At 38.1% G+C, this 13209-nt stretch overlaps 1 protein-coding gene across 1 annotated transcript in view; it reads right to left on the minus strand.

The window, feature by feature from the left end:
- Positions 1-13209, minus strand: part of GCH1 (GTP cyclohydrolase 1) — a 52787-nt gene that overhangs the window by 15497 nt on the left and 24081 nt on the right. The window contains exon 2 of the mRNA XM_007192887.2: positions 11099-11208. Coding sequence (XP_007192949.2) covers positions 11099-11208 — 110 coding nt within the window. The remainder of the gene's footprint in view (positions 1-11098; positions 11209-13209) is intronic.

Here is a 13209-nt window from a genome sequence, read left to right on the forward strand (position 1 = left end):
TGAAACTGTAAGTATAAATATTGCCATTCTACACATCATGGTGGCCTTAAAAATCTTGCCCTGTTGCACAGAAAGAGGGTCTCTGTGCTCTTTGCCATCCTGGGCAGTCCCATTTCTAAGCTGCTAGAGAACACCATCCTCCTGACAGGAAGAAAAGGACACAGCTACAAGTTGTGACTCAGAAAGAATCTGGATCCTAAGACCTAAGTTCTTGTAGGACCTACTGTAAGGCAAAGCCATTTTTATAATCTTAAAAAGCACTGATTAATATCTAATATGAAGAAGTTACATGTCTTTCAGCCAAGTGTTAAGTATGAGAGAATATTAGTTCTCCAAAAAGATTAATAAATGGTCACTTATAGGCAATCAATTTACCTAATATAAAATGATCAACTCATTTGCATCATGGTTTGCCAGCATTTGTTGCATTTGTTCACCTAATATTTACTGTACACTTGAATAAGCCAGGAGTAATTAGTGGTTTTGTTTTTTTTTTTTTTCATCTATTAGGCACTATGCTTTGGGAGTCTGAATACCAATTCATTGCCTTCCTGCTCAGCAGAAGGAGAAAGTTAAGTAGCACCTGAACACTGGGTATTTCAAAGAAAAATTAGAGTTGAAACTTTCCCATAGAACCAAGGTACAGAAGTACCACTTGAAATTTATACACTTATATACAGAGCTATAATTTATTTGTTTATACTATTTTTAGTCTTCCCAAAGATCCTGTCATCTAAATGGTCACTTTTTATTTTTTTTGGCCATGCCGTGCAGCTTGTGGGATCTTAGCTCCTTGACCAGGGATCGAACCTGGGCCCTCGGCAGTGAAAGCGCGGAGTCCTAACCACTGGACCACCAAGGAATTCCTGTAAGTGGCCACTTTAGGCAATCATCACTGAACAATATGTTTAAAAACCGAGTTAGTAAGAACACAGACACAGAAGTAATCAGAGCAGAAGGTAGGAGGATATAGTGGAGAGAGGCTGAGTACAGGATCAAGTTCCTGGGTCTGACCCCAGCCAAGTCACTAACTCCCTATGTCCTCTTGGACAATTCACAGCTTCCTGGGCCTGATATTTTCACTTAAAATAAAAGGTAGCCATGAGCTCAAAGGTTCCCTCATTTCTGAAAATCCATAGCCCTGCTGTCACGGCCCAGCATCATTAGTTGTGGGACTACCAGACCATATATGCCTCCTCATGTGATGGAACACAGAATCCTCAGCACCCCGATGAACTACTCTTGTCAAATATGTTTAACCTTAAACTTAGGAAGTTTTAGATCTAATCCAGTTTATAGAAAAATGCAGAGATTGAATGGAGCAAATCCAGAAACTGAGACACTCTACAGAACAACTGGCCTAGTTTCTCCAGTAAAGAACGTCATCGGGGTGGGGCTGGAGGTGGGGCTGGCAGAGGAGACTATTGTAGATTAAGAGACTTAAGATGCATAACAACCAAATGCAATGTGAGTGCAAATTTGTAACCCTTACTTGGATTCTGGTTTAAACCAACAAGACAGCTGAGACACCTGGAAACATGTAAATATCAGTTAGTTATTAGATGCTATTTAGGAATTACTGTTACTTTTGTCTATGGTAGTGCTACTGAGGATAAGTAAGAATATTTTAGAGATAGGTAGTAATAATTAGTAATGAAGAGTCGTGTTGTCTATAACATACTTCAATATATTGAAGGATTTACTGCCAACTTTTTAGGTTGATAATCAAATCAGTTATGTTTCTTAAAAAAATCCTTATCTTTTAGAGAAATATGCTGGAAGAAATTATAGAAAAAAACCAATGTTATCTAGGATTTGCTTCAAAATAGTCCAGTGGGGGACGTATATAGAACAAGATTGGTCCTTTACTGATAACTGTTGAAACTGGTTGATGGGAACATGGAACGTTATATACTAATATACCTATTCTTAGATATGTTTGAAATTTTCTGTAATAAAAGGTTTTAAAAAGAGATACCACTACACACACATCAGAATACTAAACTTAAAAAGACTGAAAGTGCCAAATGTTGATGAGGATGTGAAGTGACTAGGACTCATGAGAGTATATGAAATGTAAGCTGGTACAACCAATTTGGAAAACTAAAAGTCTGTATTCAATAAGTTGAACACAGGTATACCCTGTATCCCTGTGCATCCACTCCTAGGTATATTCCATAGAAATGCATGCAAGAGGAGGATCAAGATGGCGGAGCAGGAGGACGTAGAGCTCATCTCCCCCAACAAGCACATCAAAAATCCATCTACACATGGAACAATTCATACAGAAAACCAACCGGAAACTGGCAGATTTCTTATATAACCAAAGCTATAAGAAAGTTCTCTGTGTAACCAGGTAGGATGAAAAAAAAAAAAGGCATCAGGACAGGACCAGTGCCCCTGGGAGGGATCTGTGAAGGAGGGAAGGTCCACAGGGGCAGGCCCAAGCCCTGAGGGGCCCCCTTGCCTACTGGGAGGTTTGCTGGAATAGACAGAGGGGCTAGAGGGGCCTGGACTCTGCTTGCAAGGAGTGCGCAAGCTGGCTGGCCAGCAATCAGGGGAGAGAGGGGGCACCGCTGGCACCCACCTGGCCACACTTCCAGTCCAAGACGCTTGCCAGGGCTGGGAGGGGTGCTGCTAGTACACACAGGGCTTAGGCACTGAATCCCGGATGGACAAGTCCGAAGAGAGGACCCAGCCTAGCTGCAAAGAGACAGTCCAGAGGGCCTGGGGTGTGGTCGGGGCCAAACCTCAAAGTCCACTGTCAGCATTCACATGGTAGGGGCAGTCCAACCATGGCGGACTTGGTCAGCACGCACACTGGGTGGTACCACAGAAACGTCTTGGGTGGACAGCCTCTGGGGAGGAGTAAACAATGGCTCACTACCTGCCAGGAGCACTCCAGGTCTGCCCACCCCACACTACAGCTCGGTGCCAGATCTGGGGCAGATAGGTCCTGGAAGAGGTCCACCACAGAGGCAGCCCAGGTCCCAGGCAGCAGCACAACCACCTGGATTCCTGCAGTCATCGCACCCTGGCCCCCTGCACCAGCCCACTTCACATCACAGCCTAGAGCTAGGCCTGGGACGAACACAACAGAGAAAGGGACATGGCCTTGGGCTGCTGCTGAGCAGAGGTGAGGACACCTGCGTGGGCGGTGCCTGGGTTCACTGTGACCATGTGGGCTTCACCTGCTTCAGCAGCCACATGCTTTGAGACAGGGCATGCATTCAAGGGCCATGGAGCCTTACTGAACCTGACCCTCTGGGCTTCTGCTCCAACAACTGGGGAGCACACCCCACCCCGTGTGTCACAGCCACGGAGCAAAGAGGAGACCCCACCCGACATCCAGCTCAGGCTCTGGACACACCACCAATCACATCCGCTATCAGGAGGATGACGGCCAGTACACTTTGAGGAAAGACGTGGCTGGCATGCATACCAAAAACAGCCCTTGCATCAAAAATACAGGACTCACACAGTCTACACAGGGACACTCCCACATTAAAACAGCCCTTCAAAACCACAGTAGATTAACTTTATGAATTTAGGAGAAACAGTTAAGTAAAATGAAAAAGCAGAGGAACTGCTCCCAATTAAAAGGACAAGAGAAATCCCCTGAAAGAACTAATAATGAAACAGGCTTTACCAGTCAACTAGACCCCAAGTTTAAAAATTAGGTAATAAAAATGCTAAAGGATTATAGATGGAAATGCAGATCACTGTAACAAGGAACTAGAAACTATAGAGCAATCAATCAAAATTAGACAACTCAATTCCCAAGATAAAAACCAATCTAGAAGCAATAAAACAGAACAAATAAGTGATCTGATAGAATAATGGAAATCATCCAATCAGAACAGCAGACGGAAAGACAAACAAACAAACAAAAAAAAGAAAGCACCATATGAGAACTATGGGATAATATAAAGTGTGCCAACCAACTCGTAACGGGTTTCAGAAGGAGAAAAGAGAGAAGATCAAAAATGTATCAGAAATTATGGCTGAAAACTTTCCATACCTAAAGAATGAAATACATTCAGGTACAGGAAGGATAGAGGGTTCCAAACAAGATGAACACAAACAGACCCAGACCAAGATATATCATAATTGAAGTGGCAAAGGTTGATGCAAGGATTCTAAAGGCAGCAGGAGAAAAACAGTTACAAGGGAACCCCCATAAGGCTAGCAGCAGATTTCTCTGCAGAAGCTTTGCAGGCCAGAAGGGAGTGGCATGATATATTCAAAGTCCTGGAAGGGAAAAACCTGCAACTCTACCCAGCAAGAATATAATTTAGAATAGGAGAGATAAAGAATTTCTCAGACAAGCAAAAACTAAAAGAATTCAGCAATACTAAACCTACCCTTAAAGAAATATTGAATGGTTTTCTCTAAATAGCAGAGAAGCAAGGATCTATAAGGGGACTTCCCTGGTGGCACAGTGGTTAAGAATCCACCTGCCAATGCAGGGGATACGGGTTCGAGCCCTGGTCTGGGAAAATCCCACATGCCGCGGAGCAGCTAAGCCCATGCACCACAACTACTGAGCCTGTGCTCTAGAGCCTGCGAGCCACAACTACTGAAGCCTGCACGCCTAGAGCCCATGCTCCGCAACAAAGAGAAGCCACCACAATGAGAACCCTGCGCACTGCAACGAGTAGCCCCCGCTCGCCGCAACTAGATAAAGCCTGTGTGCAGCAGTGAAGACCCGATGCAGCCAAAATTAAATTAATTAATTTAAAAAAATGTTCTCAATTAAAAAAAAAATCTATAGGATAGGGAAAAATCACAATAGGAAAAGCAAATATATGGGACTTCCCTGGTGGTCCAGTGGTTAAGAATCCACCTTCCAATGCAAGGGACGTGGGTTCGATCCCTGGTCAGGGAACTAAGATCCCACATGCCATGGGGCAACTGAGCCCATGCTCCACAACTAATGAGCCTGTGTGCCGCACCTACAGAGCCTATGCGCTCTGGAGACTGTCTGCCACAACTACAGAGAAGCCCAAGCGCCACAATGAAGAGCCTGCATGCCGCCATGAAAGATCCCACATGCTACAACTAAGACCTGATGCAGCCAAAAATAAAATAAATATATAAAAAAAGAAAAGCAAATATATAAAAGGATTGAAGATCACTTAAATAAGCCAGTACATAGATTAAAAAACAATAACTGAATCACTGTGCTGTACACCTGAAACTAAGATGACATTGTAAATAATGTTTACATTATTTACACTGCAAAAAAATCAAAAAAATTTGTAAATGCAATTATAACTACAATTAACAGCAAAAGAATAAACATGAAGATGTAAAATGGGACATCAAAGCCATAAAATATGGGAAAGGAGAGTATAAAAATGTAGATCTTTTAGAACATGTTCAAACTTATATGATATGACTATCAGTTTAAAGCAAGTAGATATAGTTATGGGTCAACATACTTGAAAACCAGGATAACCACAAATCAAAAACATACGACAGATTCACAACAACCAAAAAAGAAAGGAACTCAAGCATAATATAAAAAAGAACCATCAAACCACAAAAGGAAAAACATAAAGAGATGAACAAAGAAGAACTACAAAATCAACTGGAAAACAAGGTTTCAAATGGCAATAAGTACATACTGATCAATAATTACTTTAAATGTCAATGGACTAAATGCTCCCGTCAAAAGACATAGAGTGGCAGACAATAAAAAGACAAGAAACTAAAATGCGCTGCCTACCAGAGACTCACTTCAGGGCAAAATACACACACAGATTGAAAGTGAAGGGATGAGAAGAGATATTTCATCCAAATAGAAATGACAAGAAAACAGAGGTAGCAATACTCATATTGGACAAAATAGACTTTAAAACAGAGTCCATAAAGAAAGACAAGGACATTATATAATAAAGGGATCAATACAAGAAGAGGATATTATACTCATTAACATATATGCACCCATTCTGGAATAACTAAATATATTAAAATACTAACAAAGGGAGAAAGTGACAGGAATACAATAATAGTAGGAGACTCTTAACACCTCACTGACATCAATGTATAGATCTTCCAGACAGAAAATCAATAAGGTAACAGAGGTCCTAAAATGACACTAGACCAGTTGGCCTTAACTGATATCTATAGGATGGACATTACATTAAAAAAAAAATCTTTTCAAGCACACATGGAACATTCTCTAGAATAGACCATATACTAGGTCATAAAACAAACCTCAACAAATTTAAGAGGACAGAAATTATTTCAAGCATCTTTTTTGACCACAATGGTATGACATGAGAAATCAACCACAAAGAAAAACAGGAAAAAACAAAACAAACACATGGAGGCTAAATAATATGCTACTAAAAACCCAATAGGTCAATGATGAAATCAAAGAAGAAATCAGAAAATACCTTGTGACAAACAACAATAAAAACACAACCTTACAAAAATCTATGGAATGCAGCAAAAGCAGTTCTAAGAAGTTCATAGCAATACCGGATTTCCTCAAATAAGAAAAATCTCAACCTAACCTATCACCTAAAGAATTAGAAAAAGAAGAACAAACAAAACCCAAAGTCAGCAGAAGGAAGGAAATCAGAAAGATCAGAAAGAAAATAAATAAAATAGAGATTAAAAAAAAACAGAAAAGATCAATAAAACCAAGAGCTGGTTTTTTGAAAAGATAAAATAGACAAACTTCTAGCCAGGCTCACCAAGAAGAAAAGAGAGAGGACCCAAATATACAAGAAGTGAAAGAGGAGAAATAACAACCAATACTGTGGAAATACAAAAAAAAAAAAATCATAAGACAATACTATAAACAGTTGTATACCAACAAATTGGACAACCTGGAAGAGAAGGACAAGTTTCTAGAAAACTATGGCCTGCCAAAACTGAGTCAAGAAGAAAGATAATTTGAACAGACCAATCACTAGAAGTGAAACAGAATCTGTAATAAAAAGTTTAAAAACAAAACCTCCCTGCAAACAAAAGTCCAGGACTTGATGGCTTCACTGGGGAAATTCTACCAAACATACAAAGAAGAACTTACACCTATCCTTACCAAACTATTCCAAAAGACTGAAGAGAAGGAAACACTCTCAAATTCATTCTAGGAAGGCACCATCACCCTAATACCTAAACCAAAGACACTACAAATAAAAGAAAATTACAGGCTAATATCTTTGATGAATATAGATGCAAAAATCCTCAACAAAATGTTAGCAAACTGAATCCAATAATACATAAAAAGGATCATACAACATGATCAAGTTGGATTCATTCCAGAGTTGCAAGGATGGTTCAACATACAAATCAATGTGATACATCACGTTAAGAAAAGGAAAGACAAAAACCACATGATTATCTCAATAGATGCAGAAAAGTTATTTGATAAAATTCAACATCCACTCATGACAAAAACTCTCACCAAAGTGGATATAGAGGGAACATATCTCAACATAATAAAAGCCATTTAAGACAAACCCACAGCCAATATAATACTCAACAGTATAAAGCTTAAAGCCTTCCCACTAAATTCAGGAATAAGACAATGATGCCCACTCTCACCACTCCTATTCAACATAGTATTGGAAGTCCGAGCCACAGCAATCAGATAAGAAAAAGAGAAGGTACCCAAATTGGAAGTAAGGAGGTAAACTGTCACTATTTGCAGATGACACAGTTCTCTATATAGAGAACCCTAATGACTCCACACAAAAACTATCAGAATAAAAGAAATCAGCAAGGTAGCAGGATACAAGACTTAATATACAGAAATCTGTTGCATTTATTTACACTAACAATGAAATATCAGAAAGAGAAAGTTAAAAAATTCTGTTTAAAATCACATCCAATTAAAATAAAAAACAAACCTAGGAATAAATTTAACCAAGGAGGTGAAAGACCTACACGCTAAAAACTATAACACATTGATAAAGTAAGTAAACTGAAGATGATTCAAAGAAATGGAAAGATATCTCATCCTCTTGGATTAGAAGAATTTATATTGTTAAAATGGCCATACTACTCCAAGCAATCTACAGATTTAATGGCAATCCCTATCAAAATACCCATGACATTTTTCACAGAATTGGAACAAGTAATACTAAAATTTACAAGACCTAGAATTGCCAAAGCAATCCTGAGGGAAAAGAGCAAAGCTGGAGGCATAACTCTCCCAGACTTCAGACAATACTACAAAGCTACAGTAATCAAAACAGCATAGTATTGGCACAAAAACAGACACATAGATCAATGTAACAGGACAGGAAGCCCAGAAATAAACCCATGTACTTAGAGTCAATTAATCTACGACAAAGGAGGCAAGAATATACAATGGAGAAAAGACAATCTCTTCAAAAAGTGGTGTTGGGAAAGCTGGACAGCTACATGTATATCAATGAAATTAGAACACTCCCTCACACTGTACACAAAAATAAACCCAAAATAGTTTAAAGACCTAAATATAAGACATGACACCATAAAATTCCTAGAAGAGAACATAGGCAAACCATTCCCTGACATAAGTCATAGCAATATTTTCTTAGATCAGTCTCCCAATTCAAAAGAAGTAAAAGCAAAAATAAACAAATGGGACCTAATCAAACTTACAAGCTTTTGCACAGCAAAGAATACCATCAACAAAACAAAAAGACAACCTACTTAATGGGAGAAAATATTTGCAAACGATGTGACCGACAAGGGGTTAATATCCAAAATATACAAGCAAGTCATACAACTCAATATTGAAAAAAAAAACCCAATCAAAAAATGGGCAGAAGGTCTAAATAGGCATTTCTCCAAAGAAGACACACAGATGGCTAACAGGCACATGAACAATGCTCAACATGTTAATTATTAGAGAAATGCAAATCAAAACCACAATGAGGTATCACTTCACGTTGATCAGAATGACCATCATCAAAAAGTCTACAAATAATAAACGCTGGAGAGGGTGTGGGGAAAAGGGAGCCCTCTTACACTGTTGGTGGGAATGTAAATTGGTGCAACCACTATGGAGGTTCCTTCAAAAACTAGAGTTACCTTATGATCCAGCAGTCCCACTCCTGGGCATATATCTGGAAAAGATTAAAACTCTAACTCAAAAAAATACATGCACCACAATGTTCAGAGCAGCACTAGTTACAATAGCCAAGACACAGAAACAACCCAAGTGTCCATCAACAGACAATTGGTTTAAGAAGGTACAGTATATGTATACAATGGACTATGACTCAGCCATAAAAAAGAATAAAGTATTGCCATTTGCAGCAACGTGGGTTGACCTGGAGAATACAATACTAAGTGAAGTAAGTCAGACAGAGAGAGACAAATATCATATGATATCACTTATATGTGGAACCTTAAAAATAATACAAATGAATGTACAGACAAAACAGAACCTTAAAAATAATACAAATGAATGTATAGACAAAACAGAAACAGACTAATAGACATAGAAAACAAACTTATGGTTACCAAAGGGGAAAGGGATAAATTAGGATACAAACTATTATACATAAAATACATAGGTAACAAGGATTTACTGTATAGCACAGGGAACTATATTCTATATCTTATAATAATCTAGAATGGAAAATAACCTGAAATACATATATATATACACACACACACACACACACACATATACATACAGCTGAATCACTTTACTGTACACCTGAGACTAATACAATATTGTAAATCAACTACACTTAAAAAATAAATTAGTGAGTTCCCTGGTGGCCTAGTGATTAGGATTCTGGGCTTTCACTGCCGTGGCCCAGGTTCAATCCCTGGTCAGGGAACTGAGATCCCGCATGCTGTGTGGCTCGGTAAATAAATTAAAAATAAATAAATAAATAATTTCAGAAAATTTAAAAATAAATAAAAATTTTAAAAAGAAATGCATGCATCTGTGCGCCAAAAGAATGCTGGTAGCAGTACTGTTTGTAATAGCCAAAAACAAAAAAAACACCACCAACAACAACCAAAAAACCCAAACAGAGAGAGAGAGGAAACAATACAAATGTCCTCCAAGAACAGAATAAATTGTGGTATGTTTGTACAATGGAATTATATATAGCAATGAAAATATAATGACAGGCAATAACCTAACATCAAGGACTCTTTCAATATGGAACAAAAGAAGAGAAACACAAAAGAGTACATTCTGTAGACCCCACCTATTTATATATAGTAATTGAAAAACAAGCAAAACTAATCAATCTATAATGTTACAAATCCATATACTGGTTACCTGTGGGGACAAGATGGGTTAGGGATTAACAAGGGGCACAAGGTGAGCTTCTAGGACACTGATAATGTTCTAGTCCTTGATCTGTGAGGTAGTAGGAAATACCCTAATGATTTGTGCATTTTTCTACGTTTCACTTCTATAAAAAATGAAAAAATGCTTTAACAAAAAAATATAAAGCAAATGTTAACACATTAAATTTAGGTGATGGGTGTTTAGATATTCATACCACTATTTCCTGTAAGTCTTCTATTTGAAAATTATTAACAAAAAGTCAAAATAAAATAAAATTATGATATGCGGGGAGGGAAGAGAAAAGGACAACTCTTGGTAACCCACATGTTCTCAAAAGTAGGTTTAACTACAGCAAACTAGATAACATTATCTAGCTCACAGATTCATTTTTCCTAAAATAGAAAGGGTTGGAAACAAATTAAACCCACTAATACTATAACCTCTGCCACAAGAAATTCTGCAATCATTACTGCTCATGTCATATTATACAAAAGTATATCTTGGATCAAGTCAAAATAAAGGGCAAAGGTTTTCAGAGCCTGCAGCAGTTACCTAAAACAAAAAGATGGTCTTTTTAATCTCATTATTTTAACCTATTAACATGGTATTGACTGTGAAATGCTTGCCCAGAGGGCCTTCTGCTACTTTGTTTTTATTTTGTTAATTTCCAGCTATTAGATTAGTAGGGTTGATAAAGAGTAAATGTTTATGTGTCATTCTAAATATCTGGGATATTAGGAATTAGCAGGTGACAATTCAAAATATAATTATCCTAACTTTAAAACTGTGATTGTGCTTTTAAACACTGTTAGGAGACAACATAGAAAAACTTACCTTTCCAACAAATGGAACTAGATGATGTTCACACATGGAAAACATGTCTATGTCCTTCACAATCACCATCTCATCATGATCTTCATCAAATATAGCATCGTTTAGGACATCTGAAATCAGAGGCTTGCTTTAGTAATGTTTCCAATTTTATAGTAAGATAAAGAATAGAAAAGCTAACACCCTGTAGGTAAGTGTAAATTGACAGTCAACATAAGAATGTTAATCCTAACTAAAATATTAATGGCATGCAAATTAAAACTAGTTATTTTTCTCCCACCACATTAGCAAAGTCTTTTTCTTTAAATGGTGGGGGAAATCCTTATGATGTGGTATTACATAAAAAGTGCAGGATTACCAATGTATTTGTAGCATAGGAGAGGGAGAGAAAAAGAGGGAGGGAAGAAAGGAGATAGATTATGAAAAACAAAAGAGTGGGTATTTCTGGTGATAGGAATGGTCTACTTTCATGTTCTTCCTTACATTTTCCTGTACCTAACACTTTCTCTATAACAAATGTGTAGAAAACTATGTCTGAGAAAAAACCAATTCTTACCTCTCTGATTTCTGAAGCTAGATCCAGATACCCATAAACTTGACCTCTGTTATTACCACCCCAAATAATTTTCTATTCTTATAAAATTTTCTAGTTATTGTATGCAAGCATCAGACTCATTCTAAATAGTTGCCTTCCTCCTCCCTTCCTAAGGAAATTAATTCTATAGTTTCTATGTGTGTGCCTGTCCAGGTTGGCTTTGGGTGATGAACAGTGTCTTGTTTAACCTGTGGACTCTGTCATATATGGCCAGGCTTACAACAGACATTTAGAAACAAAAACTTTATTTTTAAAAACTGCACTCATATCTGAACAACTTGGCAGACCAGATACATTCAAGTCATCTAGGTATGTGATTTCAAGCATTTGGGGATACCCAATCTACACAGCATGAGACAGAAGGGAGGAGATGAACAGAGCTTTGTAGCCACTTACTGCTATCTCCCCTTGGAAAGGCAGGCTGCTGAGTGAGGCACAGGGAAGATGTGCAAATGTCCACCCACACAGCCTGACCTTCAGTGGCTCCGTTGCTACCAGAAGAGAGGCTCACAGATATTGAGTTATCATTTAACCACAGGTGTCATCCCCTGATTTAGGCTATCCAGGGACACATCTGACTCTGTAATACAGCAGTTATTAGTGTGGTAAACAAAAGTGAACATGTGGGGTTTAGACACACAGATAAACATGACACCCTGGTTAAGAGAGGCTAAAAAAATCCAGGGAGGAGAAGGCTCAGGGCCATTCTTTAAGTAAATACTCCTCCAAAAGCAGTTTTCTCTTCTGAATACTCTGTCCTAACCTTCAGTCCTATTTTTGAAAGAAGTCCAAAAATAGATCCTCAATGCTCCCCAAAGTATCTTGGAGTTCTCCATGATTTTAATGTAATGTTACTGCCATGCAGAGCTGACTAAAATCTTTAGTCACACAAGGAATCTTCCTGAAAGTAAAAACAAAAAAATTTTTCTTAAAGAACAAAAGAGAATTGTCAAATATAGGAAGTGTTCATTTGTTTTCTCTGGCAAAAAATGAGAGCATCCCCATTCTAAGCTCTGACAACGACCATATGGCACGTGTTAAATGCTGGCCCTCAAGTTAGGCTTATGTTAGCATCTGGCTCCACTGCTAACTGCCAAACCTTGGGCAAGGCACTCTGTGCCTCAATCTTCTCAGCTATAAAATGGGCATGAAAAAAGTATCTACTTCAAAGAGGTATCCTGAGGATTAAATGAGATAATCCACTTGTGTTTAGAAATATGCAGGTGGGGTATGCGATAGATAACATTATTACTATTACTATAATTAAGATTAAGAGAGTTGCTAAACTATGTTCCCATGCACATTGATGTACACCAGAATTTAAAAAGCAATAATTTGCTTCTAAGGAACAGACTGCAGAAAAGGAAAAGTAATAAATTTACTATGGAGAAACCTGGCAGACACTGCTTGAATCAAATAATTAAGGTTAACTTTACCAGTAATAAGACATACTGATATCATGTAGCTCCTGACATAAGACCATGAGAAGCGCACATCACCTCTCTGGAATTCTTCCCCA

Source organism: Balaenoptera acutorostrata, chromosome 3, assembly GCF_949987535.1.
Source record: "Balaenoptera acutorostrata chromosome 3, mBalAcu1.1, whole genome shotgun sequence".
NCBI classification, from domain to species: domain Eukaryota; kingdom Metazoa; phylum Chordata; class Mammalia; order Artiodactyla; family Balaenopteridae; genus Balaenoptera; species Balaenoptera acutorostrata.